The sequence below is a fragment of the Miscanthus floridulus genome, unplaced genomic scaffold (assembly GCF_019320115.1).
Source record: "Miscanthus floridulus cultivar M001 unplaced genomic scaffold, ASM1932011v1 fs_580_2_3, whole genome shotgun sequence".
Classification (NCBI taxonomy): Eukaryota; Viridiplantae; Streptophyta; class Magnoliopsida; order Poales; family Poaceae; genus Miscanthus; species Miscanthus floridulus.
The window spans coordinates 3,338-18,224 of NW_027096968.1; the positions used below are offsets into that span (position 1 = coordinate 3,338).

A 14,887-nucleotide genomic window follows, 5' to 3' on the forward strand; every position below is an offset into this window, starting at 1 on the left:
AAAACTAAAAGGCATAAAGGCAATGGTGACAAAAAAAAAGGAAAGGGCAACACAAGTGCCCTATTTGTGAGGGCTATGGACATCATTGGCATAACTATAAGAAGGGCAAACTAGAAGACATTGAAGCTATGAAAGCGATCAGGTAATAATGTGTTTACTTTTTCTATCATTTATGTTTTTTCTTCCTAACAAAATATAGTGATGACATGTATTGTTCTTGTAGGGGACCACCAAAGAAGAGGGCCAAATCTGCTCAAAATTCTATTGTTCCTTTGGAGGAGGATGCACTGGCTGCATCCATGTCTTTTCCACCAAGATTTGCAAATTATTACTTCCTCTAGTTGTTATTTCAAACTTGTCATCAATACTAAATATTGACTTTGCCCCTCTAGTCAAAACTTGGAAACAACAAGTAGCAAAAAAAGAAAAAGCGATGATCGTACTCCTGAAGCATCTAGAAGGTAATTGACACTAGTGCTGAAATTTTGTGTTAGCGTTAACGATAGTTTGGTAATGAAACTAAATAGATGCTCTCTATCATAACAGCCAATGCTTGGAGATTTCAAGTAAAACTAAGAGAAAACTAAATAAATCTAGCTCTGGACTATCAAAGAGGTGTTTTTTTCTACTTATGAATTTTTTTTCCATTCGACTATTGTATATTAAACTATCATCATTTGCTGCTGAAAATAAATGTTTGTAGGTCAAGAAGTGGCTCAAATCAGCCGAAAGCACTTTCCATCGAGCATCCCTCACACATAGAACCACCTATCAAGGCCAAGGGTAACAAGAAGGTGAAACCCACAAAGAAGAAGCAAGTGCTAGGTAGTAAGAATGTTACAACTACAAATGTGCCACTTGACAGCCCCTCCATGAGTACTAGAAGCAAAAAAAATTCAACCACCTAGCCCTGCAATGAGCACAAGAAGTAAAAGATGGCTTAGTCTTTGATTTTAGATATGCTTGTTCTCATATTTGATGCCATGTGAGCTTGAACATGTTATGTATGAAGGCTTATTTGTGAACTTGGCTTATTTGTGAACTTGAACATCTTCTGTATGATGTTGTCATGTGAACTTGCTCTTGTATGATGCTCTCATGTGAACTTGAACGTCTCCTGTATTTATCAAACTTATTATTGCGTATGTGTGCACTTGAATTATAATTGTGGATTTTATATGCATCTTAATAGTCCGTGTGGGTCATGTGCAAATATATATATATATATATATATATATATAATATATATATATATATATATATATATATATATATAATATATATATATATATATATATATATATACTATATATAATATATATATATATATATAATAGTGATTCCATGCTCCAAAAAATTATTGTAGATCATTTTATGAAATATAGATACTAAGCAATCTGAAAAAACCATACAGAGCATCTGTAGGCTGCTGATCTTTTTCATTTGGTGCCAGGGGCAAAATAGTCTTTTCGCGTACAACTTAACCCTGTTTACCTCATCAAACTGACGGAAGGGCCAAGAAACCAAACCAAACTCGAATCTGGGCTAAATAAGCAAGTTCGGCCAAAAAAGGGCCAAGGAACTAAGAGGCAGTTTTGTTAGGGCCAAGGAAATAATTCTCTCCAAATGATAAGTCATTCCAAGAATCTTGGAGAGTCAAAGCATCTCAAGTTTGACCAAAATTATATAAATAAAATTAAAAAGATTTATAACATAAAATAGATATACTATAAAAATATAATTAATGAAGAATCTAATGATACTTAGTTGTTACAATAATATTATTATTTTATCATATAAATTTAATTAAACTTGAGATCCTTTGATTCTCCAAGATTCTTGAAATGACTTATAATTTGGGATGGAGGTAGTACACTGGATTATCATGGACATAGAACAGCTCTATCACCGATTTAACATTGTCATAGGGACCTAGGGTAACTTATTACTATTAGTTCGATCCAACTTCATTTTACTTTCGCAAATTTAGTCACAAAAGGATCGGGTGTACATGTAGCTCTTTGGTTCGAGCTGGCGTTTTGATTGGCGAAACAAATCTAGGTTAGACGATGGCTAGGATCAATTGGGAGTGTTGACGACATAACCCAGTTTAGGGCACCGCTCTAAGACAGTCTCTCTAATGTTAAATTTTAACAATTGCTCATAGTATGATTAGACTCATATGACAGCCTCAAATGATCTTGAAATATGTGTACGAGACTGGCTCTTGGTCAAGAGATCGCTTTTCTCTCTTATATTAAAATATAAAATAAAATGCTTAGAGCTATAGCTCATAAGTCACTGTTGGAACTACGGAGCTATTGGAAATTAGAAGGGGTGTGCTGGTTGCCTTCGTGGGTGCATTATTTTGTGCTAGGGGTATAGAAATGAGGAAAAAATATAGTTATAAACATTGTTTTTGCATTTTGAACATGTGAGAGTTTTTCTTTCATTATGACGCATGGATATGTTTGCTAGTATATTGTATGTATAGAAACAAACATATCTTTTGCATCAATATAGGCGCATCAATTTAGATCCCGTTTGGTAGAGCTTCGGTGGCTTCGGCTCTGGCTCCAAGTCGTTTTTCTTTCTCCTCTCAAAATAAACCATGAGCCCATAAAATCACTATTTTTAGGTGTACCTGGTCTATCTCCTTCATACCTAGTAGCAAGAAACCGAAGCTGTGTCAAAAAAAAAAAGACCTCAGCTGCCTCATCGCGTCCTCCAGTCCAATACGAGCCACCCTATCCTACGCTACCAAGCCCAACGCTCTTGAAGGATGTAGCAGTTATTACTGGGCTTCGTGTATGGCTCTTGTTACTGGCCCATTCAACTGTACTACTTGTGAGCGATTGTGCACACAACTTTTGGCCCAATAAGAACCTGAGCCTCCTTCTTTCAGCATTTCATAGCGGTCGACACTTCCAAGTTTCAACAGCCTACAAACTGTTCCAACGACCAAATCCGTGGCAGGCTGATGACAGCCACCAGCTTTAATTGTGGGCCTCCCCGGCCCTGCCGTTTGTTCTCCCGTTTCCACCCCCTCACTCCCTCTCTTTCGTGGTTCTCTTCTCCCGTGCCCCTCGCGTGCGCTCTCTGTCTCTAGCGGCGACGACTGGGAGACCGCTGCCGCGTTAAGCCAGGTGCGCAGGTCTGTCTCTCGGGCCCTTCGCCGGCGACGAGCACCCAACAGGTACGCCCACCGCGTGTCTTCCGCTCCTGCTGTGAGAAACGGAGCACCCAGACCCTAGCTTATAAGATACTTGTGTTCGGATCGGATCGGATCCAATTACGAACTTTGATTTTTGTTTTGGCAAAAATTATCCGGTGTACATTTGTACACCCTGGGTCTCCGAGATCTGTGAGCGTGAGGTTTAGAAGCGTATCATGTGGTTCCGGCTTTTGTTTCGAAGGATTCGACATTGTTTTATGTGATCGAGCTAGTAGGCGCAACGTCCAGATCCATATACGAATCTAGGGTCCATGTACGGTTACTTGGTCGGTGTGTTCTGTAGAATTTTGATTCGCGCCTGTTTTTTGTATAGTATATGAGTTGTGAAGCCACGTTATATGTGGTGGGTTTGATGTTTGAATTGTGGGTAGTTTCCTTTTGTCATTTCCGTGGGTCGATCGGAACGGTCATGCAGATTTGTAGTTAGAGTTTAGTTTAATGGTTGGTTTGGGACAAGATTATAACAATATTTTTTCCTTATCATGCAAATTGCCTGGCCTTCTAGATGTGTTGGCAACAATAGGTACCGCAAATTCACTTCTTCGTTTTGTGCAGTTAGTACTTAAGTACAGCTCTCTAAATCACTTTTCTTGACTGAATCTCATCTATCAAGTCACTACAAGGAAATGAGCGGGTTAAATGGCAAATTAATTCAAGAATTTATTTTTCTCTGCACATTTTTCCTATTATGCCCTTGATGGTTGTATTAGCTCTAGTTTTCATTTTCTTGGGCTGCTCTTCCTTTGTCTGCATGTACATGTATTTTGGTTGGCTTGCTTATGTTTTACCTCTAATGGACGGATGCATCTTTTTCATAAGAATTGTGGCCACACAATAGAGTAGGATGGGTTTCATTATGTTACTTGATTTGGTGCACATTGTACATAATGCTTATCAATATCTCTTCTTTAATATAGAGAGATGGCTGGCGGTTTTCGAGTACTCCATCTTGTGAGGCCATTTCTGGCTTTCTTGCCAGAAGTACAGAGTGCTGATAGGAAAATACCATTCAGAGAGAAAGTGATCTACACGGTCATTTCTCTCTTCATTTTCCTGGTCTGCAGCCAGCTCCCGCTCTATGGCATTCATTCAACTACTGGCGCTGACCCTTTCTACTGGATGCGTGTTATTCTTGCATCAAACCGTGGTACTGTTATGGAACTGGGTATCACTCCAATTGTAACATCTGGAATGGTGATGCAACTTCTAGTGGGATCAAAGATTATTGAAGTTGACAACAGTGTGAGGGAGGATCGTGCTCTGCTGTAAGTATTGTTGAATAATATAGACATCAAATTTACTTCTATATGTACTGGTGGATACTTTCCTTATATGGACATGCTACATTCTATGTGTTGCATATCCATCCTTCTATCAATTGAATGCCATTGAGAACTGCAAAGCTTTATGGTTCTTATTCTCGTGTCTAGTGATTTTCTCGTGATGCATAGTGTACTTTTTATTCAGAAATGGTGCGCAGAAGTTGCTTGGTATCCTGATTGCTATTGGAGAAGCTGTGGCATATGTTCTCTCTGGAATGTATGGCAGTGTGAGCCAACTTGGAACTGGGAATGCTATTCTTATTATACTTCAGCTTTTCTTTGCTGGTATCATTGTCATCTGTCTAGATGAACTCCTACAGAAAGGCTATGGTTTGGGATCTGGTATCTCTCTGTTCATTGCTACTAATATCTGGTAAGCATATTAAATTCCGCCCCTCATTGATTTGCTATTCTGTACATGGTAGCTTATGGTAAACTCCACTTCCCATGTAGTGAGAATATCATCTGGAAGGCATTTAGCCCAACAACCATCAACAGTGGGCGTGGTGCTGAATTTGAAGGGGCAGTCATTGCATTGTTCCATCTGTTGATTACTCGAACTGATAAAGTCCGTGCTCTACGCGAGGCTTTCTACCGTCAGAATCTCCCAAATGTCACCAATTTACTTGCTACTGTCTTGGTCTTCCTCATAGTTATCTACTTCCAAGGCTTCCGCGTTGTGCTTCCAGTGAGGTCAAAGAATGCTCGTGGTCAACAAGGCTCATACCCAATCAAGCTGTTCTACACTTCCAACATGCCTATCATTCTGCACTCTGCACTGATTACCAACCTCTATTTCATATCCCAGGTATGTACTTAAATTCCGGTGCTGCATTACATTTGATCTTTGCATGAATGTGCAAGGATTGAAATGTTTCTATGGCCGCTTCCAGTGCTTCATTACAATTGATCTTTACATGAATGTGCAAGGACTAAAATGTTTGTGGCAGCTTCTCTACAGGAAATACAGTGGAAATTTCCTTGTTAACCTTCTTGGGAAATGGAAGGAATCTGAGTACTCTGGCCACTCTGTTCCTGTTGGTGGTCTTGCTTACTATGTGACTGCACCATCAAGGTGAATAATTAATTTCTTTTATTTTACTGCCTTCTCTTTGATGAGTCTTTGCTTATGATTTTGTTAACATTGAATGAACTATTAATGATGTGAGCTTCAAATGTTTGAATCTGCAGCTTGGCTGATGTTCTGGCAAATCCATTCCATGCATTGTTCTATGTGGTATTTATGCTGTCAGCCTGTGCTCTCTTCTCAAAGACATGGATTGAAGTTTCTGGTTCATCAGCGAAGGATGTTGCTAAGCAGCTGAAGGTAAAAATAATGGATAGCAATCCTCCCCTGCCCTGTGGGCCCCTAAGCCACTGTTCCTGCCCTGTATGATAGTTTATATGACATGACCTTGCATGGACACAACATTATTATCATCAAAGCACATGCTGTTGTGCTTGTCTGTGCCTTTTTTTTTTTTTTTTGCTTCTATTATGAATTTAAAATTGTCACGCAACTAGGGCGATATTTTTCAAATGCAAGATTTTCATGCTAGAGTGACCTGTAAACCCTTACCCTGGCATTTCAACAGGAACAACAAATGGTGATGCCAGGTCATCGTGAGTCAAACCTGCAAAAGGAACTGAACAGATATATCCCAACTGCTGCGGCATTTGGTGGAGTGTGCATTGGCGCGTTGACTGTTCTAGCTGATTTCATGGGTGCAATCGGTTCAGGAACTGGTATTCTGCTCGCTGTCACAATCATATACCAGTACTTTGAGACATTCGAGAAGGAAAGGGCAACTGAGCTTGGTTTCTTTGGTTTCTAATCTTGGTATCTGGGGAGCCATTATGGGTATACGCTGAATCTTCCCTGCAAGTGACAGTAATGCTTGGCCGGCTGTTTATGTTTGTAATTGGAGAGCTTATAGCCAGTTTAGGTTGAGAACCGAGCGGGGGCTCGGTTGGTCAGCTGAGAGCCCGCCAGCGGTTCGAGCGCTGGCTCCCGCGTGGCGCCTCACCTTTCTTCTTAAGAGTATCCGGGAGACTCCCCCGTGTGTTAAAAAAAATAGTCAGTTTAGGTTGCGGACTAATTTACGCTAGGAAACTTGTAGCAGGTTCAGCATGCGTTTTGAGGCCAGTTTGGTGGCATAAGTTGTGCCCAAGTACATCCACTGTCATCATCTTTTGGCATGTTCCGTCTAAGCTTGCAAGCATGTGTTAGCTTTGGGACCTGGGTCAGTTCGTGCTTACCTCTTCCGGACATTGTGAAGAGCCTTGTAGTTCGTAATTTTGCTAAACCCAATACTCCTATATGAATATTGAATGAGCGGGTGCTGTAGTTCCCTGTTGACTTGGTTCGTAAACATTGAACGACGGGTGCTGTTAATTCCCCGCTGACTCGGTGAGATTGTACTTTTGGGCTTTGGCTCACGGCAGGTCAACAACTTCGAATTCCCCGCTGACTCGATATTTTTGGCTTACGGCAGATCAACAACTTCGAATTGGTCACTGGCAATGAGTTCACTTTTGAACGAGTCTCGAAATGTCGGGTGCGAACAGCTACGAGTAGGAAGCTCCACTGCGCATCTCAAAGGAGACGCGAGCGATGGAAACAGAATTCGCCCCAGCCTCATGGGAAGACGTAGAGAAACTAGCGCTTGCAAAGCCAGTAACCACGGTGGGCTACCTCAAAATTCTCCATCCAAGCAAACATCGTCACTGACACAATCTGAACACTTTTAACAATTTAACTGAGGCGACTACCCTGGTAGAGGGTAGAAAAAGAATCCGTTAACATTGAAATGTGACTGAGGTAAATAATGACCATAAATCAGTCATGCAGTGTTCAAGCCCACTGGTGAAATAAATTATTCGCACTAGAACGGCAAGAGAAAAGGAATTAACTCAAACACAAAAATTTGACACTTGCATTACATGCTGGCCAAGACACATGCTGAACAAACCATGCACCTGCCTTAAAATCAAGTATTTCTCTATATCTTTCGCCCTAGTTGAAAAATATGCCATCTGCCTTGCATGACAGTATTGGGCCACTCGGGGGGCAAAAAAAAAAAAAGAATGTGCACCTCTGTGCATCTTATAGCTAATTAGCTATTATGAATTTGTCTTGCTTTCGGAAGTTCTTACTGGATTGAAATACGGGTGAGCCTGCAAACATCAAATAGATGTTTTTAGCATAAGCTTTTGAAGTTATGCATGCCATACTCATCAAGTAACTTTCTTCAAGAATGTAGGCGAGAGGTACCATGGTTTCCTTGGCTGTAGGCCTTTCTTGGTGATCATACCGGAGGAGTTTATCTACCAAATCAATAGCCTGTAAAAGGTAGATACTTGTAAAAAAACAAGAAATGGGGAGTATACTACAGTAATCAAAAGCCGACAAGAGTCACCTCAGGTGTCGCAAGGTGTCTGTTCCTAGCATTGACAAACTTGGGCCATGGTTTCCTATTATGTCTGTAGCCACAAAAACTTAATTAGATCATCCAAAATAAAGATCATGATAGTCTGCAAGATTATCCAAACTCCAAAACAATGACCTTCCAACAAGTCTTTCAAGCTGTGGGTCAAGCTGGAGGCCATATTTTTCCAGGTAGTTATACAAATCTCCTGTGCCAAGAACCTGCAGAACAGAAACACGAATTGCATGTATTATACAAACAAATAAGACGTTATATGCTTTCAAACAACCATTTCTTCAGGAAATGCAGGAGCAGGGGATCAGAGGAAATTGTACTGCTAAAATGGCTAGGGTTTAGGATCTTTAGGGTGTATTCAAAATCTCAACTGCAACTGTGGTGCACCACATATACAAGATGCAGTAGCCAATCACAATGAACTCAAAAGCAACACAAGGTGATGATGCAATAATGGCAATGAACACAAAGGTAGTACATAGAAGATACTGCAGCATCTAGACATTTTTTTAATACTCTAGCCATCACTAATGAAAATTTGGTTAGTAGAATACACTTAAGTTTATTGTTTATAAATATATAAACTTTGCAGTAAATATACAGGGCGACACGTGCCACTGATATGTCAGTATCCATAAATCAACAATACACAACAAGCTAATTTTAGCAACTTTACATTCAGTCAACTTTCTGTACAACCAAGGCTATGACAGTATGCTATTAAGGTCCAAATAAAAGATGCTGAAATAACATATGAACTTGCCATTAATAACTCCAGGGTGACTCTAAAGCTCACATAGCAGATGCAAACAATAATGTCACATGAACTGATTAACTTGTGCTGTTTAAATAGATTAATTAAATTAATGCAACATCTGAATACTCCCTCTGTCCCCAAATAAATCAATTCCTAGAATCCGTGCCAGTCAAACTTTTTTAAATTTAACTAACTTTATAGAAAATAGTAACAACATCTATAATATAAATTGAGCATATTATGAAAATATATTCTATGGTACATCTAATGATACTAGTTTGATATCATAAATCTTGATGTTTTTTTCTACAAATTCGGTCAAAGTTTGAAAAGTTTGACTTAAGACAACTCCAGAAATCTATTTATTCAGGGACAGATGGAGTACATAATCAAGTGACAACTCGTAAGGCTTGCAATCGTTGCATTATTCCATTTAAAGCACTAGATTAAGTGACATAGAAAAGCACGATGACAGGACATTTCAACACAGAGCAGCTTCAAACTTACCTCAGATATTTTCACTAATTGATCATAATTATCCTGGCCACTAAAGAAAGGGTCCACTCGGAATATCTGTTAGTACCATATAGCACATCAACACAGGTCTGTTAGCCAAGATAACAAATTGATCATATTCTTGCCACTTACCATTGCTGCGAATATGCAACCAAGGCTCCACAAATCCAATGAGTAATCATAATCTAACAAATCCACAAGCAGTTCAGGACCCTTGTAGCATCTGTAAATAGCAAAAGGACATGGTAAACCAAGGGGACAAAGGCAACGAGAGGCAGCTAGAGAGTAATATATTTTCAATTCATCAATGTTTAAAAAAGCGCTAGGCACTAGGCAGGTGGTTAGGCTCCGCCTAGCATCTAGGCATCTGTAGTCATTGCTAGGCGTTTGTTCTTTTGTGGCCAGTCAGAGTACTACCATGCTAAATACAGGAAATTTAGCATATCAGAACAGGAGAAAAAAAATGATATTACCATGCATCTATAAGGGTGTATGATTGTAGTTTATCTTTCTCCATCCCTAATTTGTCCCGTTTCTTTACATACATCAAGTCAAGCCCACACCTAGGTGTTTGGCGATGGTGAGGCGGTGCACTGCCTAGCGGCTAGCGCCTAGGCATCGCCTTTTTAAACAGAGATGTTTTTTACGAAACAGTGCGACACAATAATTTACTATTTATATACTGGGTATAACATAAATTTAACGTAAATTTAGTACTAAACAAAGAGATGAACCAGAACTAATATAACGATACATCAAAATCCTATTGTGATTTACAGGTCTATTGGAAGAATATAGAATGGGTGAGGTCATTGGATCAACAAAATATTCATGGCTTATTAATAGTAACAGACTAACAGTTATCATGAATGTTTGGACAAATAAAATATTCTTTAATACAATGCCGAACAAGTCCAAGAACAGCCAGTTTTCAAAGCCAGGGCAGGGCAGCTGACCTTGAAGCAACTCTAGCATTATACTCCATCTTGGGATGATAGAACTCTGCAAGACCCCAATCAATAAGACGAAGTTGGCGCTTTTCATGGTCAATCATGACATTGTGGGGTTTGACATCTCGGTGCATTATACCGCGTGAATGACAATAATCTAGTGCCTACACAAATACCTGGAAAAGTTAAGACCATCAAGTTGAATGCAGCCTGACAGAAATAGAATGGTTTGAACGTTTAAGTTGCAAAACTGTAAAATAGTTAGCTATCCTCAAGAAAACTGAATCTATTAGCCCAGATTAGGACACAGGGCAAACTGCACATGAAAAAATACATCATAGCACCACATGCTGCATCTATTTTGGTCTTTATGACGCTTGTCCGGATACATAAAGGAATCAGTTTGTTTTTTGTCCAAACTCTAAACATCTATATGATGGTTCAAATTATGTCCATCATGTGAATTTGATTTGAGCATGCATATCTAAATTTGGTTTACAGGAATAATATTATATATGATTAATGGGTACTCAGAATCTAATAAGAATTTATGAACTGTGATATTTCAGAAAATAAGGTATTGTAGGTCATCTGTATTATTTTCTGCAGTTCAATTACTGTTCCATGAGTGAGTGAGTGACTCAATACTCAATAGAATGCAGACCTTGAGCATCTAAAGCTCCAAACAGATGCAGAGCTACCATATTCTAAATTTCTAATATTCACTAATCAACATAGAATGATTAGTCAGCACCAGTTTATCGACCAAAGTACTTTTGAAAACAAAGGCAGGGAATTATCTCAAAGAATTAGTTATCTTTTTTTCTGTGTGCGCAATAAGATCAAAGGAGCTAACAAGCTACACCAAGTAAGTTGTGTAGCATTAAGAGGTTTACCTCTGTTATGGCATGCCTTATATTTATAAACAATATTTGCTAAAAAGGATATAAATCAGAGCATACTTATCAGCCTAATGGAACTCTTAAAACTTCTAAGGTCAGTAACGCGCAAGAAAAATAATGGGAATTTAAGTTTACATTGATTGCAAAGGTCCTCAGAATCAAACAGGTATATCATCAAAAAGAAGCAAAAAAATGAAATAGCTGAAGCATGAACAAGACGACAGAAGCAAGAGATATGAGCACTTTTGAGGTTCAGATTCTTGCCTTTAATAATTCAAAAATATAATATCTGATATCATAATCAGATAACGAAGGGTAGAGTACTTTGAAGTCAGTGTTGTTGACATATTCAAAGATCAGACTAGGTGTCTTTGATTCATCATCTCTGACAACATCAAGTAGTTTTACAATGTTAGGCCCTCCATATAAGTTCTGAAGTATCTTTATTTCCCTCTTTATCTGGATCATCATAAAAGACATCCACATGAATCCTTATGATGTCACACAAATCTAAGCAAATAGAAGGAAAAAAAGATCAATATCAAATTGTCTCTATAACTGAAAAGGATATCAAGTAAGCCTAAAAAGGATCAAATGAACAAGAGTAAATGCGAAAGAAAAAAAAAAACACAAGTTTGCATGGACAACCTCCTATCTGAATTTCTTACATATATACAAAAACTTTACAGGTGTCCACTTTTTGTAAATTTGTTAAGTGCATACAAGATGACATGGTTATATGAGAGTCCTGTGCAGCTACAATGTCTCCAAACCACACTGCCTCATGCTCTATGGCATCCTAAGTGGATAAGTAGTAGAAGCAACTAGCCAACTAGATAACCCTCAAGCCTAACACAAAAACAGGTGAGACTGGTAAACATTGGTATACTCCAATCTAGTACTACAAGGCAGTCTCTGTGTTTCAGTTTTATGATTCCATCAATAGCACATCACCGTCTCTGGTGGCCAGAAATGTGACAACCACTGCAACAGAGCATTGTAAATGCAAAGCCTCACCTTCTTCTTCTTCACAGGCTTGAGGATCTTAATGACGCATCTCTCGTCGCTCCTGGCCCGGAAGCCTTCGAACACCTCGCTGTACCTCCCCTTCCCCACTTTCCTCAGAACCTCGTACCCATCCTGCTCCCTGCACGGACAAGCACATCAGAACGAAAACCCTACACCCTTCAAATCTGGAGATCACAGTGTAAAGCCTAGCTCTAGCTCCAGCTCCGTGTGCTGTGCCTACCCCCACTGGATGTCGAGCGACTCGTAGTCCCAGTATTCCTTGGGCCGCTGGGCGTTGGCGTCGGCGTAGACGCGCGCCACGGAGGCGGCCGCCCCGGGGTGCCGCGTGGCCCGCCCGAAGCGCGGCGTCATGGGGAGCGGCGCGTCAGCCGCAGCGGCGGCGTAGGCCGTGGGGGCGACGCGGCGGCGGCGTCGGTGGTGGTGCGCGTGACGCGGGGCCGCGGTGGAGAGGAGGAAGCGTAGGAGGAGGCCGTGGGGCGCGGCGGTGGCGGCGGAGGCCGGGAGCGGGAGGACGCGGCTGCGCAGGGCGCACCAGGCCATGAAACCGCGGCGCGGGCGTGCTGGGGAATTGGGGGGGCGTCGCAGGGCTCGCTGCCGCCGCACGGAGGAGGCCTTTGAGCGAGCGAGCGGCACGCACGGGCCCTCTCGGCCGTGGCTCGTGGATGGATGGGTTCGCGGTTCGCGCCCGTAAAAATCTCGGGAAAATCTTCTGTTTCGCACCGTGCCGGAATGACAAATTGGCAATGGTGGCCGTTGGGTACGGGCGTGGTAAACACTCTGCAACATGTCACATATGTACTCCCAATACTGGGTGTCTGCAGTTTAATCTACATAGGTTAGGTCATCTCTAGTGGCGAGAAAAAAGCAACTCATAGTCATGGATTGCGATAAATTGAACCGTCCGACAGCAATGGATGAAGTTTGTTGCATTCAAGGAGAGAGAAAGAACTGGCTCATGTTCTTGTTGCATCGATTTATCGTGGTTTAAAAAATCGGCATGGATGAAGTTTGTATGAAAAATAGATACTAGGAGGAGAACGTGTGAGAGGCTTGCACTTTTTTATCTGTATATATGTGTGGCGACACAAGCATAAGTTGAATCAAACAATGTAAGGGCCTCTTTTGGAGGGGCTCCGACGGCTCCGGCTCCGAATACTACAGTACTGTGGAGGAGCCGTCGGAGCATCAGATCCCTAGCTCCTCCTGCTCCTCTTGTTTTCACGTTGCTTTTTGTTGGGGCTCCTCCCGTCCGGCTCCTTGCTACAGGGGGGCTGCACAGTGCTACTGTGTAGGGAAGCCAGAGCCGCAGGAGCCGGTGCCAAACACTGTCTAAGTGTGTCACCTTTTTAACCTGATAAAACCGACACATACTGGTGATGGTCTTAAAGTAAATTAGAGTAGAACTAATTTCACCCTAATCCACTCCACAATCACACATATACCCATATATAAGCCATGTATCATCGTCATTGTATTAAAAAGTATATAAACTTTAAAAGAATGATTATTTATATCTTTGTATTACACATTTAGTCTTCTACACATACAATAGGTAGTAGTAGCTTCTTGAAATTAGATTGACACTTTAGGACCTGTAGAGATATTGTCGGTGCGAAATATGGTCAACAAGTAAATATTTGTAGTTTTGTCGTGCGTTGTGATCGGATGTGGCCTAACACGCGATGACACGGGATTTATACCGATTCAGGCAACGGGCCCTACGTCCAGTTGAGGTCGGTTGGTGACTTTATTCCTGAGCCCAGGTGCTCGAAGTTTGCTATAGGGTTACAAACGAGTAAGGAATAAGAAGGGGGTGTTAGAGGCCCGGTCGGACTCTGAACCGGTGAAAGCTCTAGTTTAATTTTGGTTAATTAATGAAACCCTAAGTGCTAACCTAGTTTATCAAAGTGATTATGAGATAGGTAGCACTATTCCAAGTGGTGAAGCAAATGAAGATCATGACATGATGATGGTGATTTCATGGTGATGATCAAGTGCTTGGACTTGAAAAAGAAGGAAGGAAAACAAAAGGCTCAAGGCAAAGGTATAAGTGGTAGGAGCCTTTTCGTTTCGGTGATCAAGACACTTAGCGAGTGTGATTACATTTAGGTTCGATAGCCGTACTATTAAGAGGGGTGAAACTCGTATCGAAATACGGTTATCAAAGTGTCACTAGATGCTCTAACTCATTATATATGCATTTATGATCTAGTGGGGTGCTAACACTCTTGAAAATGTTTGTGAAAACATGCTAACACACATGCACAAAGGTGATACACATTGTGTTTAGCACTTGGGAGTGAGGGTTCAAAACTCCACCGACGGAGTGTCCGTCCGTAGAGTGCACAGTCCGACGGTGCCATCGATACCCTATACAGAAAAGACAGGGTTTCACAGAGTGCACCGGACGCTGGTCACGCAGTGATCGAACGCTGGGGCCCTGCGTCCGGTCAGTGGCGCGTAGTGAGGGCCCGTGCATGCCGTGCGCTCGCTCAAATGCCTCCTCCGTGCGTGCCGTGGAGTTTTGAACCCTTGCTCCCAAGTGCTAAACACAATGTGTGTCATCTTTGTGCATGTGTGTTAGCATGTTTTCATAAACATTTTCAAGGGTGTTAGCACTCCACTAGATCCTAAATGCATATGCAATGAGTTAGAGCATCTAGTGGCACTTTGATAACAACATTTCGATACGAGTTTCACCCCTCTTAATAGTACGACTATCGAACCTAAATA

General features: G+C 41.1%; 2 protein-coding genes across 3 annotated transcripts; one reads left to right on the forward strand and one right to left on the reverse strand.

The window, feature by feature from the left end:
- Positions 1-3,036: 3,036 nt before the first annotated feature.
- On the forward strand, positions 3,037-6,882 carry LOC136532327 (uncharacterized). The gene is made up of 7 exons (XM_066524934.1): positions 3,037-3,196; positions 4,153-4,500; positions 4,703-4,930; positions 5,011-5,365; positions 5,508-5,632; positions 5,749-5,884; positions 6,153-6,882. The coding sequence occupies exons 2-7, from the start codon at positions 4,157-4,159 to the stop codon at positions 6,390-6,392; spliced, it is 1,428 nt and encodes a 475-aa protein (XP_066381031.1). The 5' UTR covers positions 3,037-3,196; positions 4,153-4,156; the 3' UTR covers positions 6,393-6,882.
- A 170-nt stretch (positions 6,883-7,052) lies between these two features.
- LOC136532328 (casein kinase II subunit alpha-like) lies at positions 7,053-12,862 on the reverse strand. Of its 2 annotated transcripts, none has more exons than XM_066524935.1 (10): positions 12,375-12,857; positions 12,143-12,272; positions 11,390-11,584; positions 10,230-10,387; positions 9,406-9,496; positions 9,265-9,330; positions 8,124-8,206; positions 7,977-8,040; positions 7,832-7,900; positions 7,053-7,734 (listed from the first exon to the last, which is right to left on the reverse strand). In XM_066524935.1, exons 1-10 carry the CDS (start codon positions 12,692-12,694, stop codon positions 7,681-7,683), a joined length of 1,230 nt encoding a protein of 409 aa, XP_066381032.1. In that variant the 5' UTR covers positions 12,695-12,857; the 3' UTR covers positions 7,053-7,680. The 2 variants fall into 2 exon arrangements, 1 of the variants encoding a protein (XP_066381032.1); XR_010778213.1 differs by having other exon boundaries at positions 7,719-7,734; positions 7,977-8,067; positions 8,102-8,206; positions 12,375-12,862.
- Positions 12,863-14,887: the final 2,025 nt, after the last annotated feature.

Coding starts and splice junctions, on each gene's coding strand:
- LOC136532327 (XM_066524934.1), top strand. CDS start 4,157: ATGGCTGGCGGTTTTCGAGTACTCCATCTTGTGAGGCCATTTCTGGCT. Junction 4,501..4,702: donor AGGGAGGATCGTGCTCTGCT/GTAAGTATTGTT, acceptor CTTTTTATTCAG/AAATGGTGCGCAGAAGTTGC. Junction 4,931..5,010: donor TTCATTGCTACTAATATCTG/GTAAGCATATTA, acceptor CTTCCCATGTAG/TGAGAATATCATCTGGAAGG.
- LOC136532328 (XM_066524935.1), bottom strand. CDS start 12,694: ATGGCCTGGTGCGCCCTGCGCAGCCGCGTCCTCCCGCTCCCGGCCTCC. Junction 9,331..9,405: donor GTTGCATATTCGCAGCAATG/GTAAGTGGCAAG, acceptor TGGTACTAACAG/ATATTCCGAGTGGACCCTTT. Junction 8,207..9,264: donor AATTAGTGAAAATATCTGAG/GTAAGTTTGAAG, acceptor TCTGTTCTGCAG/GTTCTTGGCACAGGAGATTT.